The sequence below is a fragment of the Cupressus sempervirens genome, chromosome 5 (assembly GCF_028749045.1).
Source record: "Cupressus sempervirens isolate cs-2001-9-10 chromosome 5, ASM2874904v1, whole genome shotgun sequence".
NCBI classification, from domain to species: Eukaryota; Viridiplantae; Streptophyta; class Pinopsida; order Cupressales; family Cupressaceae; genus Cupressus; species Cupressus sempervirens.
In genome coordinates, this window is record NC_143122.1 from 813,082,725 (window position 1) to 813,100,015 (window position 17,291).

At 35.0% G+C, this 17,291-nt stretch overlaps 3 protein-coding genes across 5 annotated transcripts in view; all 3 read left to right on the forward strand.

The window, feature by feature from the left end:
- LOC149558382 (transcription initiation factor TFIID subunit 1-like) overlaps positions 1-17,291 on the forward strand; it is a 153,395-nt gene that overhangs the window by 84,720 nt on the left and 51,384 nt on the right. For all 3 annotated transcript variants that reach the window (XM_089832636.1, XM_089832635.1, XM_089832637.1), the window contains 2 exons: positions 2,730-2,932; positions 3,464-3,701. In XM_089832636.1, coding sequence (XP_089688762.1) covers positions 2,730-2,932; positions 3,464-3,701 — 441 coding nt within the window. The remainder of the gene's footprint in view (positions 1-2,729; positions 2,933-3,463; positions 3,702-17,291) is intronic.
- Positions 5,656-7,022, forward strand: LOC149558383 (uncharacterized). The gene is made up of 2 exons (XM_089786114.1): positions 5,656-6,537; positions 6,683-7,022. Exons 1-2 carry the CDS (start codon positions 5,798-5,800, stop codon positions 7,020-7,022), a joined length of 1,080 nt encoding a protein of 359 aa, XP_089642240.1. The 5' UTR covers positions 5,656-5,797.
- Positions 7,124-8,650, forward strand: LOC149558384 (uncharacterized). The gene is made up of 4 exons (XM_089832638.1): positions 7,124-7,521; positions 7,619-7,842; positions 7,953-8,140; positions 8,237-8,650. Exons 2-4 carry the CDS (start codon positions 7,619-7,621, stop codon positions 8,515-8,517), a joined length of 693 nt encoding a protein of 230 aa, XP_089688764.1. The 5' UTR covers positions 7,124-7,521; the 3' UTR covers positions 8,518-8,650.

The following is a 17,291-nucleotide window of genomic DNA, read 5'->3' on the forward strand; positions in this document are numbered from 1 at the left end:
TCATATTAAATTGTATTCTTGTCACTGCCTTCAGAGCACGATCTTGAGGTTTCCTGGCTTTAGGTGTTTGTTTACCCATCATTAGCTACACGGTTTGCATTTTAATGAAACTATTAGTCATAAATTAAACACGGTAGAAGCAGCATTCAATTTTTTAAATTTTAGATCATAGACCAAAACTCGGATTCCGATTGAAATCGGCAAGGCCAAATCGACTTGTGAGTCGGCTGACTTGGCTACGAATCGGCAAAGGTGAAAAAACCCTTGAAATTTAGAGATTTTAACGATACAAAACTTACAACATAAAACACACTATACCATCATCAAATAGAAGCTGACATACATAAACAAGGAACACAAATGATAAATCCATCAGATACGTAAAATGTAAATTGTAGTTGAAGGAAATAGAAAACATGGAATCATATGACATAGATATATAGAATTATAAATGTTGTCATATTATAAATGTACGTAAAATCCATTAAACCAATGACATCAAATGTTCCACGAGACACTTATGTGTAACAATAAAGTATAAATAGTAACATTGTAACCTTGAATACAAATAGCTTGATATCTTTACATCCAATCATTGGAAAATTTTAGTTCTTTCGATTTTGTTAGTGCATGGAATTATCTTTGCATTGGTTTTGATCTCACGTTATGTGGCTTTGTATTTGAGGAGATATGGCAAGCCCTAGAGCAAGAATTAATTGAAAATTAATGAATAATTTTTATTGCTCTGATAATATGATATATGATATATCTGATCTAATAAAAGGTTTTGAATGCTGCATATGATTGAAAGAGGTGAAGGAGGATCTAATTAATCTTCTAAGAATGTTGGAGTTCATGGTATGTTCGGTCAAGGAAGGCATTCTCAAAATTATTTATAACTATAATCTAATGTGTTTCCAAAACACTAATATCTACTGATTGATCAATAAAAAAAAATAAACAATAAAATTAACTGAGTGAAGAGGCACATAACTCGGCGATTTAGGAAAAAGTCGCCCGAACTCACCTAACTTTGCTATTTCTGGCAATTACTCGATGCTCTGGTTTAGTGAGTCACCAAAACTCGGGAGGGGTTGTTCATATCACCAAATCGCCAGAATCACCGCAATTCTGGAAGCTCTATTTCAGATAGACTTTTGTATTAAATATTTGATGTTGTGATTTACCCTTAGCGATTGGAGGACAGGTTGTCGGCTTCCATGCAATGCGTGTTACTCTCATCGTTTTTCTCCAAATTAATGTGCTTGAAGCTTGAAAACTGAACAGTATACCACTGAGTTTTCCCTTTATTCTTAATGAGATCCTATTCTTAATGTTCGGTCAAGGAAGGCATTCTCAAAATTATTTATAGCTATATATCTGACGTGTTTCCAAAACACTAATATCTACTGATTGAACAATAAAAAAAAAAAAAAAAAAAAATTGAATGAGTGATGAGGCACATAACTCGGCAATTTAGGAAAAAGTCACCCAAACTCACCTAACTTCGCTATCTTTGGCGATTACTCGCTGATCTGGTTTAGCGAGTCACCAAAACTCGGGAGGGGTTGTTCGTATCACCAAATCGCGAGAATCACCACGATTCTGGGATCTCTGTTTTAGATAGACTCTTGTATTAAATATTTGATGTTGTGATTTACCCTTAGCGATTGGAGGACAGGTTGCAGGCTTCAATGCAATGCGTGTTACTCTCGTCGTTTTTCTCCAAATTAATGTCCTTGAAGCTTGAAAGCTGCATGGTATACCACTGAGTTTTCCCTTTATTCTTAATGAGATCCTACCTTCCTACATTCCCAATTGCAGTTTTAAGTGGCAGGAAGACTGTTTTACTTGATAAGCTCATGGGTTGCTAGCAGATTAACTTATTTCCTCACATGGAGGCACCTTAATATTATTGGTAGACTGATGATCTACTAAGAGTGTTTTCTGTCTATTTTGTCATTATTTAAAATGTGAGTATGGTATTTCCTGAAAGATGTTTTTGGTTAGTATTATTTCACTCGTCTGATTATTTTATTTTTCCTTTCTACAGTTCGTGTTCATTATCTTTATGGAGATTTTTAATTTACATATTATATGTAGGGTTTGAAGGGTATCCTTAATTGAAGTTATACCTGGCAAATATGATATTTGAACGCATTGCCAAATTGTTGTGTGGAGAAGTAATGCTACAACCTTTTGTAGATTTATTATGAGGATTGTACGTGTTGTCCTGAAATTAAAACTATGATAATTGCTTTAGAAGTTTGTGGTATATCTGAATAGTGGGTGATGATTTTCTGTTAAAAAAATTCTCTGCCTTCTATGCTAGCAGTCTGCAGAGATATTCTTCCTTGAATTTCTTCATACTATGCTGCAAGCACAATGATGGTTTATTTTATTGATAACAGATTGCCACAACTCATGATATTATATTCATGCTTCTAGTAAGATTATAATCTTTTATCACCAACGTTTTGGAGCATACTCCACATTCTTAGCTCTCTCACCCTAATGATGGATCATTGAGTATGATCTGAAACATTGGTGCTAAAAACTTTCACTTAATCTTACTAGAAGCATGAATATAATGGTTTATTTTACTTCTATGGTTATACTCTAATGTACATTATCTTGTTACTTCATATTAACAGTTGACTAATTGTTGTTATCACTGGAAATCACGGAATTTTCGGATCACTGAAGACTTTCATTAACATTTTTTGCAGCAAGGACTTGGCTAATTTTCATCGACCAAAGGCTCTGTGGTATCCACACCATAATGAGGTTGCTGCTAAAGAGCAGGGGAACCTTTTTGCGCAAGGACCTATGAAGATTATTGTAATGAGCATGGGAGGGAAAGCAAGTAAGCTTCATGTGGATGCAGCAGAGACACTGGAGTCTGTGAAAGGAAAAGCTGCTAAAAAATTAGGTTTATATTTTCTCAGTTCAACTCTTACATTATCTAGTGCTCGTGGTTTTATATGTAATGTATATATTTGGCTGTGATGTGAGTTCATTTCTAATGTTAGGTGGATCTATCCTGTTTTTATTCTTTTTCATCTAGATTAGTGATTTCTAAAGTAACTAACACATTTAAGGTACTGGTTTTTCAATATAATGAATTTTGCTGTCTTTGAAATGAGCTCATTTAAAATTTAGGTGGATATATTCTTCTATTTTTCTTTTGCACTATATTAGTGATTTCTAAAGAAGCTAACATGTTTAAGGTACTGTCCTTTGCTTTATGTTATCTCAAGTAATGGTTTGCCCTTTGTAATTAAAGTTTTGTTTATGTTGGTAGTACATAGTTTACTTCCAGTAATGTAAATGTTCTTTACTAATGATATTATGCATATTACTAGAATATGAAATTGTATTTTGGAGAATATCTTATTAATTATAATATGAAATTTGACTATTTATTTATTGTTTCATCTTCAAATGATATAATTGTTGACAGATTTTAAACCTTCAGAGAACATCAAATTTGTGTATTCTGGTAGGGAACTAGAGGAAGGAATGTCTCTTTCCCAGCAGGATGTGAGGCCAAATTCAATTCTTCATCTTGTGCGTACAAAAATTCATCCATGGCCAAAGGCGCAGCGGTTGCCTGGTGAAAACAAGCCTCTACGTCCACCTGGTGCATTCAAGAAAAAGTCAGAGCTTTCAGTGAAAGACGGACATATTTTTCTTATGGAGTATGTTATAATTGTTCTTTCCTCTATAGTCAGTAGTTCTTTCTGTTTTTCAAATGTTCAAATCACAGATAGGGTAAGAGCATAGGCTTTTTATTTAAGGTCTATTATAATTATTTATTTTCAAAAACACTAGTTTTGATAAAATGTATAATATTGAGAGCAAGTTGTTTGCAGTTCTATGTCTGGGGTTCTTGGGATTTATTTTATATTGTTTTCCCTTTCTAAACATTAGCACTACTGTATGCCATTATGACCCTACTAAATTAGCTTTTCATAAGTGCTTGGATGGAATTCAAAATGTATGCTTGACAACTATGAAGAACATAATAGCAATGATACTCATTATTGCTAATAAAATATATAAATACCTCATAATTTGCAATAATGAAGATACTTAAATTTATGATTCAATGATTTGACAAGTACCAATACACAATGGAAATTATAATCAATGCTTTGTGGCCTTCATATTGCTCTTCAACAAAATATAAGTCAATGTTTATTCCAATTTTATTTAAACCAGAATCAGCTAGATTGCCACTTGCACTTGTTAGGTCACACTCAACAGTGCCTCATCTGTAGAGACTTTGACAAGTTTTATTGTAGCATGTAGGTTGGCACACTCAGAAATTTCATGCCAATTCATTGTTACCCTATCATTTTATTCAGGTGTTTTACATGTTAAGAGATTAAATTTGGTGTGCACAAATACCAAATCCTTGGCTTTTCTTGCACGTAATTATTTGCACTTGATGTAGTGAAAAAATGAGTATTTATTCCAATTCCGATCAATTGTCGAAGTATTCACAACCTATTAAGTTCGCATTCACTATTTAAAATTACAAAAATAAAAAAAAACATAAAATTGTAATAGTAATGAACTAAAATGGGAGTTGACAAATTAAAAAAATGCATACTTGAGAGTCAACTTTGGATTCAACTTTATTTTAAATCAGAATCAGCTACAATGCCACTTCCACTAGCTAGGTCACACTCTAAACTGCCTCATCTATAGAGACATCGACAATTTTTGCAATTGTAGCATCTATGTTGGCACACTTGTCACCCTCTCATTTTATTCATGTGTATTACATGATAAGAAATTAAATTGGGAGTCCACGAAGGCTAAATCCTTAGCTTTTCTTGAATCTAATTGTTTGCGCTTAATGTAGGTGGATAAATGAGTATTTACTCCAATTCTGCTAAATGGAAGAAGAATTCACAACCTGTTAAATTCACATGCACTATTTACGATTACAAAGTACAAATTAAGAATCATCATATTATAATAGTGAACAGAAAATGGGAGTGAAAAATAAAAGATGCATACTTTGCAAATTTTATATTGTAAGAGGCTGCAGATAAATAATGTGTTGGCCATATACTATCATTCACGAACATTGGTTTTGTAAATATTCTAAGAGTGCACTAAATGATTTCTCAAAGATATGAAGTGGCTAAATTCATAGATGGAAAACTCGCCGAGTTTCCTAGCTCGGCGAGTTTTTAACCAGTTAACTCGCCGATTTAAAAACTCGGCAATTTGGTAAAAACTCGCCGAGTAATCGGCGAGTACTCGGCAAAAACTCGGCGAGTTTTTAGGAAAAACTCGCGATTTACTGGTGAACGCGGCCTGTGACGGATTTAAGCGGCAGTGAGTGTGTTTTTTCTCATTCTTTCTTGTATTTGCATTGTTTAGAACCTTGAGGAGTGAAGAGAAGAAGGTTTGGAGGCATTCTTGGCTGATTGCAAGTGATTCAAGGCGGATTTGAGTGGATTGTAGAGGATTCTAACCGATTTTAGAAGACAAATTTCTTTCCAGGTACATCTTATCATAGTTTGAAAACTTTTTATAGTTTTATAACAAATGTTCTTTTGTTTTTGTTGTTTTTTGTAAATGTTTTCAAATCATTTAAAATCATTTTGGATCATTTGAAACCCTAGCTTCTAAGGATATGGTTGAAGTTTGTTGTTTGCTAAGGATATGGTTCAAGTTTGAAGTTTGAATCATTTGAAACCCTAGCTTCTAAGTTCTAACTTTGTTTATTCATTTCTCTATATATTTATGTGTAGGGCAGCGGTCAACCATTAAAAAAATGACAAACCCACAAGAAGAGTGGCCACAAACACCATGCCCATCTGGATATATAGGCACTCGGCCTAAAAATGCAAGAGATAAGGCATGGCGGTATGCCTATGAAGCTCCAAATCCAAATGATATTGGGAAGGTGATATGCATTCCTTGTGAGAGAATTATTTCTGGAGGCATAAACCGCCTCAAATACCACCTTGCAGGCATAAAGAAACATGACTCAAATCCTTGTCTCAAGGTAACTGATGAAGAAAAAAGATTCATCCATGCCCTACTTGTAGCTGCTGAAGAGAAAAAATTGAATAGGGAGAGGGCAAAAATAGCTATGAGGGCAGCCATAGCTGAATCTGAAGGAGCTCCTTTTGATACGCAAGAGGAAGAAGAAGCACTTGAGAACATACCAGGATCTCTTCGTGGCCCACGGATCCGCAAACAAAATTTCTCTTTTACCGGTTCCACTTCTTCTACATCTCCTACTTCTTCATCATCACCATCCAGATCCCCATCAGGGATAGGTGGTTATTTTGTGCCCACGAACACACCTGGAGCACAGCCATCGTTAGAGGGCACTGCATGGTTTAAGGAGGTGCATGAGCAAACTGATATTGCAGCAGCTGATTTTTGGTTTTTCAACAATATCTCAATGAATGCCGCTGATAGTCCCTATTGGGTCAATATGGTGAATGCAATGACAATATCAGGCAAAGGGTACAAGCCGCCTAATCGCAAGGATATGAGTGGAAGGTTAGTATTTTACTATTTAGTAATTGTAAATAATTGAGATTCACTTTAGTTCATTGTTATATTTTAAATCTTAATTGTTATAACTTATTTCCTAATTTTTTACTAACACTTACACTTTATTTAATATTACACTTAAATTTTGTAGGTTGCTTGACAAAGCGGTTGGTAGGGCAAGATTGTTGATAGAAGACCAAAAAAAAGAGTGGAAGAAGTATGGCTGCACCATTTTATCTGATGGGTGGACAAATGGAAGAAGTAGAACTATTATTAACTTCTTGATTGCTTGCAAAGATGATGTGGTGTTTTGGAAATCTGTCGATGCCTCCAACAAAGTGAAAAATGCAGCCACATTGGCTTTAATGTTGGAGAATGTTGTCATGGAGGTGGGAATAGAGAATGTGGTACAAATAATCACAGATAATGCAGCAACATATGTGGCAGCAGGTAGATTTAATTTTTTATATTTGAATCAATATGAATCATGAATGTAATGCTATGGTATTATTCAATTTAGATTTGATGTAATTTGTAAATACTAAATATGGAAAGTTTGTTACTGATTATTGATTTTTTGCTAATCTTTTAGGTAGAATCCTCCAAGAGAGGCATCCCACACTTTTTTGGTCACCTTGTGCAGCACATGTCCTTGACCTTCTTTTGGAGGACATAGGAAAACTTGATTGGGTGAGTCCAGTTGTGGAAGATGCTAGGCGAGTCACGAAATATATCTATAATCACCCATGGGTTCTCAGTTTGATGAGAAAAGCCACTAAAGGCAAAGATTTGATGAGACCTGCTATGACAAGGTTTGCAATGGTCTTCTTGACATTGCAAAGTATTCTTGACCACATATTGGCTTTGAAGCAAATGTTTGTGTGTGCTGATTGGGTTGCTTCACCTTACTCAAAGAAGCCCGAAGGAGAAGCTGTGGCATGAATAGTCTTTGATGATAGCTTTTTTGCAAAGGCTAAGGAGATCGTGGAGGTAACTTCATTATATTTTTAGTGTATTCAAGTTTCATTTTCAATTCATAACTTACTATGTTATTAACTAATTTGTATTTTTCAAATTTCAAATGTAGATGTCTCTGCCCCTGGTTCTAGTCTTGCGCGCATGTGATGGGCAGCAATCCCCAATGGGAGGTCTTTATGAGGCCATGGATAGGGCGAAAGAGGCTGTTAGAAGTTACTATCACGGGGACAGTCTCAGATTTGACCCCATTTGGGAAATAATTGATAGGAGGTGGAACAATATGCTCCACCAACCTATTCATGCAGCAGGCTACTTCCTCAATCCCAAATTCAGGTACTATGATAATTGATTGTCCTTGAAGTTGGGATTTTAATAAGTCTTTATTTTACTTTACTTTTTAAGGTTGTATAGTAAGACTTGATATCATTTTCTATTTGTTTTAGGGCTGATGATTCCTACTCAGATCGTAATGGAGAGGTCATGGAAGGTCTCTCTAAATGCATTGAGAGAATGATATTAAGTGAAGAGGAGAGAGACCTTATTGTGATCGAACAACAAATCTATGTGGAATCAAGGGGTCCTTTGTTCTCTTCTATGCTAGCAAAGAGAGCAAGATCTACTCAAGCACCAGGTAAAGCGTCAAACTTTAAAACTTTTGCTAATTGATAAGTTGTGCTTCTGATTTTGTTTTTTATTGCTTTATAACTTTTTAAATTTTGTTTTGCAGATGCTTGGTGGGCAAGTTGGGGTGGCAATACCCCCAATTTAAGAAAATTTGCTCTCAGAGTCCTATCCCAACCTTGTAGCTCATCCCATTGTGAGCGCAATTGGAGCTTATTTGAGTCCATCCATACAAAGAAAAGAAACAGAATGACTCAAAAACGGCTTAATGACCTTGTTTATGTGCACTATAATCTTAAGTTGCGCATAAAAAAGTCACAGCTCTTAGAACTACCTGGTCCGCTTGATCTAGATGAGATAGATCCTTATTCTGATTGGATAGCATAGGAGCCAAGTCCATTGTTTACACCAGATGAGATCGCTGATTTGGAGAGGCAGGCCATGGAGGGGGAGGCTGACACTGATTTTCAGTTCACTATGGATGACATTGAGGATGAGGACGAGGATGATGATGATTCAGGTGAGGATCAGGCATTACCATTAGGAGGAGATGCATCCTCTTCTAGGACGCCGAGCCAGTCAGTAGGGACATCGAGCGAGGGGGCACAGCCACAAAGTTCACAATCACGCAGCTCACGCCCTATCCCAGTGCGGGGCACTTCTTCTAGGACTAGACCCCCTCGCTTTCCTGCTAGTGCAAGTGGAAAGAGGAAGATGTGATTGACATTGTATTGATGTATTTAGACTTTTAGTATTTACTTCTAGTTTGACAGATTGAAACTATTTAGTAATTTACTATTTTGCTTCCTACCATGAGCATTCTGCATGAGAATGCAATTTTGTACGCATTATGCATTTATATATATCTAAACTTTGTTTCTTTCTTTTGTATTGTCTTTAATTAATTTATTAGATGCATCTTCTCATTAAATTTTGCAAAATAAATGTATTTTTAATTAAATTTCAGCGGTTTTTTAGGTTCCCGAGTTTTTTTTTTAAATTGCCGAGTTTTTCCCGATTAAACTTTTGGGGGGCTTGGCGAGTTTTTGCATTTGGCGAGTTTTCCAACTATGGCTAAATTCACTCAAGGCATTATGCTCTTAAAGGATATTTGGTCATACAATACAGTATGACCCTAACAGACATCTTCTCATACAATGCCAACAATGTGAATGGGGACAGCTTGCAAGAGATTGTTGGCACAAGCAAAAACAAATTGCAACTACTAGTGTGATAATGGTTCCAACACAGAGTATGAAGGCATCGGATGCCCAAAGCAAAGGGTAGTGTCAATATGATTGATTCAAGGTATAATGATGTAATGACCCCAACCGGTTATAACTTTGCCAAACACCAAATTCTTTTATAATTCAGTTTTATGGCATTTCGTCAAACACTTTGTAAGCAAGCTCTGATGCCACTATAATGACCCGACCTGGTTATAGCTTCAAATGACATCAATTTTCAATCTTCTTTACTATTTGATAGTTTTACATTTCATCAAACACTTGGCAAGCAACCCAATTACCACTGAATATATGATGTCTTAAATTTTCAAACACAATGTCAGGATGTACAAGAAACTGATCACAAATTTATTTAATTTTTGCCTTATAAGTTTTGCATAAATAAATACCAAACACCAATAAGCAATTCTGAAATGATTCACACCAGCCTTTGAACAAACCATACAACAATATAACGAAAAGAGAATTTAATTGTTGACTGATTGCTATAAATCATAATTTGAAGCCAACCTATTCTACTTCCAAACTATGAAACATAAACTGAATTTTTCAAATCAAGAACTTGGTCTTTGCTGTAGAATGTAATTGCAAAAGTCAATTAAAAGCCGCTCAGTCCAATTTCAATCTAGCATTTACAGTCTTTCTTTACAAATGCTGCCCAAAAACTGATATAGAAATCATGCCAAATACAAGACCCCTTGGCATTCAAGCTGTAAATCTGACACCCCAATTTTGATGCAGAGCGAACAAATAGGGAATTCCAAAATTAACACATTCTTCAGAACCAAACTCCAATTTGTAGACTAAACCCTCGCCCAACAATAGAGATAACTGAAAATGAATTAAAGCTAAATTCTTCAGTAAGCCAGTCACTTCTTAGCCACAGTAGACACGGTATGAGATGTCTGTTTGGTTTAGATTGAAAATTAAATCAATACCACTTTACCTTAGCAGTGAATTGATGCACAAACTCAGTCTCAAACCCTTGTACTTCAGCAAGGGCACATAAATCAGAACTTCAGGAAACATCACAAAGACAACAAAGCAAAATAAGATGATTGGATGCAGCTTGTCATGTCAGCCCTCAGTTCAGACTATGTGCAAAGATGACGAGCAACAATGGATATATTAATATTAATTTGGCCAAACTAAATATTAAGTTTTGAGTTTATATTATTAAGTTATAATATAATTTTACACTATAATATAAGTCACTTTAATGAAGGGTCAAGTTATCATAGATAGGGCCAAGTGAATAATTAACTATGAAAGAATTATTTATGCATCAACTTAGAGTTTTAAGTGAAAAATTAAAAAGTGGGAATATATCTTTTATCCCACATTGACTAGGAAAGTGTTTGAGCTCTCATAAGAAAAGGATAAAAGGGACTTATTGTAGATTTTCTGCAAATTCTGATGAAATAATACATATATATTACCTTCAACCTTGCTGGAAATGGTCCTTAAATATTCCGGACAGAGTATTAATTATTCGTGGAGAATGGTATATAATTCGGGAAATCGTTTTTATTCTTGTTATAAATTCGCTCAAGGTAGTAATGCTAGAAGAGCAGACTTGAGTGTAATATGTCTTCTATCCACATCCTTGCCCCTCCTTTATAGTGGACCCAAGGGGCATGTCCTTAGAAAGGACATGACCCTTTCTAGGTTGACCCTCCATAAAACAAATTGAATTTACCAAGATTGGCGCCCCTCTTTGTTTGTCTATTAGTTAATAGTTAAACTAACTACAAATAGGCAATTAAGACATTAGTAAATGTTCCCAAAGGGATCGCTGATCTGCATGATAAATTAATGTATTCTAAAGGCCAATTCACTGAAGGAAATTTCATGCATTACCAGATCTGTTCAATCTGAAAAATCAGAACATTATTTTATCACAGCTACTTAGAGAATTAACACTCCCTCTTAACTTGATAATAATAATGAGAGAGAACATATCAAAAACATTGATTTCGATGACTAAGCATAGATTTGTACTCTATATCTATCTGAATCTTCAAAGCATGTTTTGTCATTTGTACACATGATACTTCGTCATATTACCATACCTGTAATATGACTTATCACTTATTCTTATGATAACAGTATTACATGGATTTCAATACACAAGATAAATCCGGAGAATGATTAAGTTCTTCGTCTATCCAAGTTGTGACTCATAGGCATAAAAATGTCTATATCACAAAGCGATTTTCAACTCATCCAAATCTGCCAGTAGTTCTCTACTGTTTAGTGCATTATCTGAGAGATCATTATCTCTCATAATGTCTTTTATACAAGTGTTCATTATCTTAGAGATTGTCACCTCTTAGATAATGAATACAAATGGTGAAGCCCATAATAGTCAATAGCCTGACAATAATAATTTTAACACAATTATTTCATTAATAATTAAAGAATGCAAATGAATTATAATTCAACCATACTAAGTCCTTTTCTGAATTGATCAATCTTCACTTGAGAGAGAGGTTTGGTAAAAATATCCGCTGTCTGATTTGCAGTGCAAATGTATTGTAACTTGACAATTTTCCTATCTACCATATGTTCTACATAATGCTAAGGAATTTCGATATGCTTGGATCAGTCATGAAAAGCTGGATCCATAGAGAGCTTGATGCAACTCTAATTATCACAATGAATGATAGTGTGGTTTATGGGTTGATCAAATAATCCCACAATTAACTTTCTAAGCCAAATTGCTTCCTTGCAAGCCATTGGAGCTGCAATGTATTCAGCTTTTGCGGAACTCTATGCTACTGATGATTGCTTTTTGCATATCCATGATATCATTGTGGAGCCTAAACTGAAACAACATCTTGAAGTGCTTTTCCTATCAGTAACACTTTCAGCCCAATCTGAGTCTGTGAATCCATGTAAGTCCAAGTCAAATTTCTTATACTTAAGCCCAAGGTTAAGAGTGCCCTTTAAGTATCTCATAATGTGTTTGACTGCAACTAGGTGAATCTCTTTTGGCTCACCCAAAAATTGTTTAAAGGCATTTACAACATAACAAATATCAGGTCTTGTATTTACCAAGTACATGAGAGACTCAATCATCTGTCTGTAAAGAGTAGAATCTATAGAGGGCGATTGTGTAGTTGCTCAAGTTTGTGTTGATTAGTCTCCATTGGTGAAGACATAGGTTTGCAGTTCCACATTCCAAATCTCTTTAAGATGTCTAATGCATACTTTCCTTGATTAAGTATGATGTTGGTAGAGTTTTGCCATACTTCCAGTCCTAGGAAGTAATGAAGAAGTCCTAAATCTTTCATTTCACATTCTCTAATTATGTCTTTCTTGCATTGATCTATAAGATGATCATCAACTGTTATTAGTAAATCATCAACATATAGTATCAAAATTATCATCTCTCTGTTTCTTTTATAATCGAGATTTGGATCAGCTATATTCTTAGAAAATCCTAAACTAGTGAGATACTTATTGATTCTTTCATACCATACCCTTGGAGCCTGTTTAAGCCCATAGAGAGCTTTCTTGAGTCTGCAAACAAAGATTTTAGGATTACAAGTTTCAAATCCTTCAGGTTGTTCCAAATATTCCTCTTCTATAATCTTTACATTCAGAAATGCTATTTTCACATCCATCTGATGTACTTTCCATCACTTCGATGCTGTAATAGCTAGGACTGCTCTGACAGAGGTGTATTTGGCAATTGGAGCAAAGGTTTCTTCATAATAAATTCCCTCCTTTTGAGAGAATCCTTTGGCTACGAATCTAGCCTTATATTTTTCAATGCTACCGTCAACAACATGCTTGATCTTAAATATCCACTTAGAAGAAACAACAAATTTTCCCTCAGGCCTTGGAACAATTTAGCAAACATCTTTCTTAATAATGGATTGGTATTTTTTTGTCATGTCATCTTTCCAATCTGTATGTTTGATAGCATCTGAAACATTTGCTGGTTCTGATTACATAAGTCACTCATGTTTGCTGCATAGCTAGAGAATCTTTCGGGTCTTTTGCTCTCTTTGAAGGTTCCAGATGGTGCATCGAAGTCTTGTGCTTCCTCTACAGTCTTAATAGCCCAAAGTGGTCTTTTCTTAGGATTTTTAGCTTGCTCAAAATTAAGGTTTTGAATCTCACCTTTGATTTCTGCAATCTTCTCCCTTTGAAACTCAGGATCATGATTTTCTTCAGAACTAAGTATATGAGAGGGGTCTTTAGAACTTAGGGCTCTACTGAATGCAAGCTCTTCTTCAAAGACAACATCTCTACTAAGTTCAATGTTCTTCTCACCAAGTATGTAAATTCTATATGCTTTAGAGGTTTCACTATGCCTAACAAAAATGTTTTTTCTTCCGGAGGGTTCTAACTTAGTTCTCTTTTCTTTTGGAACATGTATGTAGACAGGGCACCCAAATATCCTAAGATGACTTATATTTGGTTTAACCTTAGAATATACTTCTTCAGGAGTTTGATCTCTAAGGTGGGAGTGAGGACTTCTGTTTTGAATACATGAGATTTCTGCTCTAAGTTTTGATCATAGCTCTTGCCGTTTCTATAATTGTCCTATTCTTCCTTTCGGCTACCCCATTTTGCTGTGGATTATAAGGAACAATAAACTCCCTCTTAATTCCTGCCTCTTTACAAAAATCTTTAAACAAATCTGAAGTATATTCCCCTCCATCATTAGACCTAAGAGTTTTAATTTTATGTCTTGATAGGTTTTATGTTAAGGTTTTGAATTCTAAATCTCTTAAGGATTTCTTCTTATTCTTTACATTTTAAGAAGTAAATCCATGTTTTCCTAGAGAAATCATTTATAAAAAGTATATAATACAAAAATCCTCCAAGAGAAGGAACAAGCATAGGTCCACATAAATCTGAGTGGACTAATTCTAAAACATTGTTAGATTTTCTATTGCTAGTTTAAAATGGACTTCTGGTGTTCTTACCTAGTGCACATCCTTTGCATATGCTAGAATGGTCTTTATTTAACTTAGGTAAACTAGTAACCATCTTCTCCATAGTCCATAAAGCTTTGAAGTTTAGATGCCTTAACCTTCTATGCCACACTTTGTTTAGATCAACAGCTTCGTGGATTAAGGATTGAATAGGTTCTATATTTAATTCATACACGTATCCCTTTCTTTGACCAATCAACTTATATTTCTTAAATAAGAGTTCTTAGTCTAGGTCATTACTTTATCGTCGATGAATGCAACCTTATGTCCATCATCTTCAAGTGTTGTAATAGAGATTAGATTCCTCTTGATTCCTAGTACATAGAGTACTTTTTTGAGATGAAGAGGAATACGTGACTTCAATTTCAAGGTGCAGTTCTCAATTCCTTTGACAGGATGAGTGGAATTATCACCTATGATAACTTCGTTGTTAACTTCCTTTGATATTGAGTCTAGTACTTCTTTGTATCTTGTAATGTGTCGAGATGATCCACTATCAATTACCCATTCTTTGCTTGATACTTCATTTGATAGTGTTGAATACCATGCATGTAACTCAAGATCATAGTTTTTCTCTTTCTTAATAACGTTTGTACAATTTAGCTTTTGCTTCGTATTCTCTGGGCAATTTGCTTTATGGTGTCCAAATTCTCACATTTGAAGCATTTTATTTGGGATAAATCTGTCTTAGGTTTGTCATTTCTTTGATGAGCCTTCTTCTTCTTACCTTTGTGGGAATTTGTGCTAAGAACATGAACTTTTTCATCTTCAGTTTTCAATTTCCTTCCTTTCTTGAGTTGCCTAGATTCTTCTTGAAGGCAATCTCCTTTAAGTCTGTTGGAGTTTGGAAGTTAGTCTCTAGCACTTACTCCTTGTGAGAATATTTCCCATGAATCTGGTAATCCATCTTTTGCTATTAATGTTAGTTTTTCATTATCAATTATGTACCCAATGCTTGTAAATTCATCTCTTAGACTAGCCACCCTTAGGAAGTATGAATTCATAGATTCTCCCTTATTTTTAATATGATTTAGTTGCCTTTTTAGTGAAAGGGTTCTAGTTGCATTATTAACCTCATATGCATTTATTAATGCACTCATCGTATTGAATGTTGTTTGATGTTTCATTAGCATAGGTACTATTTCATTTTTAACTCCATCTAATATAATTTTCATGGCTTTCCTGTTTCCTTTGATCTAGTTAGTTTTATAAGGATCAGCATCAGGTTGCTTGGATTCCTTATGAACAAACTATGTTACATCATTTTCTTCAAGAGCCATCATAATTCGGAATTTCCATGCAATGAAGTGGTCTTTTCCATCAAACTTGTCTTCGGGTTTGATTGCATTGGCCATTGTAGGTAGAAGGATGTTGCTAGATATGTTTTAAATCTGATTATCAATTGGCAGAGCCAAGGTTCGACTTCCAGAGCTTTGATACCATGTAGATTTCCTGCAATTTTTGATGAAATAATACTGATATATTACCTTCAACCTTGCTGGAAATGGTCCTTAAATATTCTGGACAGAGTATTAATCGTTCTTGGAGAATGGTGTCTAATTCTGGAAATCGTTTTTATTCCTGTTATAAATTCACTCAAGGTAGTAATGCTAGAAGAGTAGACTTGGGTGTAATGTATGTCTTCTATCCACATCCTTGCCCCTCCTTTATAGTGGATCCAAGGGGCATGTCCTTAGAAAGGACATGACCCTTTCTAGGTCAGCCCTCCATAAAACAAATTGAATTAATCAAGATCAGTGCCCCTCTTTGTTTGTCTATTAGTTAGTAGTTAAACTAACTACAAACATGCAATCAAGACATTAGTAAATGTTCCCAAAGGGATTGCCGACCTGCATGATAAATTAATCGTTCTTGGAGAATGGTGTATAATTGTGGAAATCATTTTTATTCCTTTTATAAATTCACTCAAGGTAGTAATGCTAGAAGAGTAGACTTGGGTGTAATGTATGTCTTCTATCCACATCCTTGCCCCTCCTTTATAGTGGATCCAAGGGGCATGTCTTTAGAAAGGACATGACCCTTTCTAGGTCGGCCCTCCATAAAACAAATTGAATTAATCAAGATTAGCGCCCCTCTTTGTTTGTCTATTAGTTAGTAGTTAGACTAACTACAAATGTGCAATCAAGACATTAGTAAATGTTCCCAAAGGGATTGCCGATCTGCATGATAAATTAATGTATTCTGAAGGCCAATTCACTGAAGGAAATTTCATGCATTACTAGATTTGTTCGATCTGAAAAATCAGAACATTATTTTATCATAGTTACTTAGAGAATTAACACTCCCTCCTAACTTGATAATAATGAGAGATAACATATCTAGAAACATAGATTACGATGACTAAGCATATATTTGTACTCTATATCTATCTGAATCTTCTAAGCATGTTGTATCATTTGTACACATGATACTTTGTCATGTTACTATACCTGTAATATGACTTATCACTTATTCTTATGATAACAGTATTACATGGAATTCAATACATAGGATAAATCCGGAGAATGATTAAATTCTTTCTTTATCCAAGCTGTGACTCACAGGTATCCATGATGTAGATGTATGTATATCTAGTATGATACCTGCTAGTCCTATTTGTAGTGTTGATGAACTTATTTCATATGGATATATGGTTGTGTTAGTGGTAGCGGAGGATATTGGCACTGAGCTTCAGCAGGTTGAGGCTCCCAGAGTTGTTGTTGCAGTTAGGTGCAAAGATGGTTGATGTAGTTGTTACCACTGATACTTTTGGCTCTCTCTTGGATGGGATTGTTATTGGAGATTTTTTATGTGAGTTGTCATAGTGTTGCTCCAGTGTAGGAGGCAGTTGCTGCCTTAGGTGGGACCGATGCATGTATGGAGTCACCCAACTGTGATGTCGATGATCTGGGTGTTACAATAGAGTCAGTAGATGTTGGTTTATGCTCTAGTATTATTGTTT

What these genes read in the sequence shown, in the direction of transcription:
- LOC149558383 (XM_089786114.1), top strand. Translation starts at nt 5,798, where the DNA reads ATGACAAACCCACAAGAAGAGTGGCCACAAACACCATGCCCATCTGGA. An exon ending in CGCAAGGATATGAGTGGAAG is followed by an intron (nt 6,538 to 6,682) that starts GTTAGTATTTTA and finishes TAAATTTTGTAG; the next exon opens with GTTGCTTGACAAAGCGGTTG.
- LOC149558384 (XM_089832638.1), top strand. Translation starts at nt 7,619, where the DNA reads ATGTCTCTGCCCCTGGTTCTAGTCTTGCGCGCATGTGATGGGCAGCAA. An exon ending in TTCCTCAATCCCAAATTCAG is followed by an intron (nt 7,843 to 7,952) that starts GTACTATGATAA and finishes TATTTGTTTTAG; the next exon opens with GGCTGATGATTCCTACTCAG. An exon ending in AAGATCTACTCAAGCACCAG is followed by an intron (nt 8,141 to 8,236) that starts GTAAAGCGTCAA and finishes TTTGTTTTGCAG; the next exon opens with ATGCTTGGTGGGCAAGTTGG.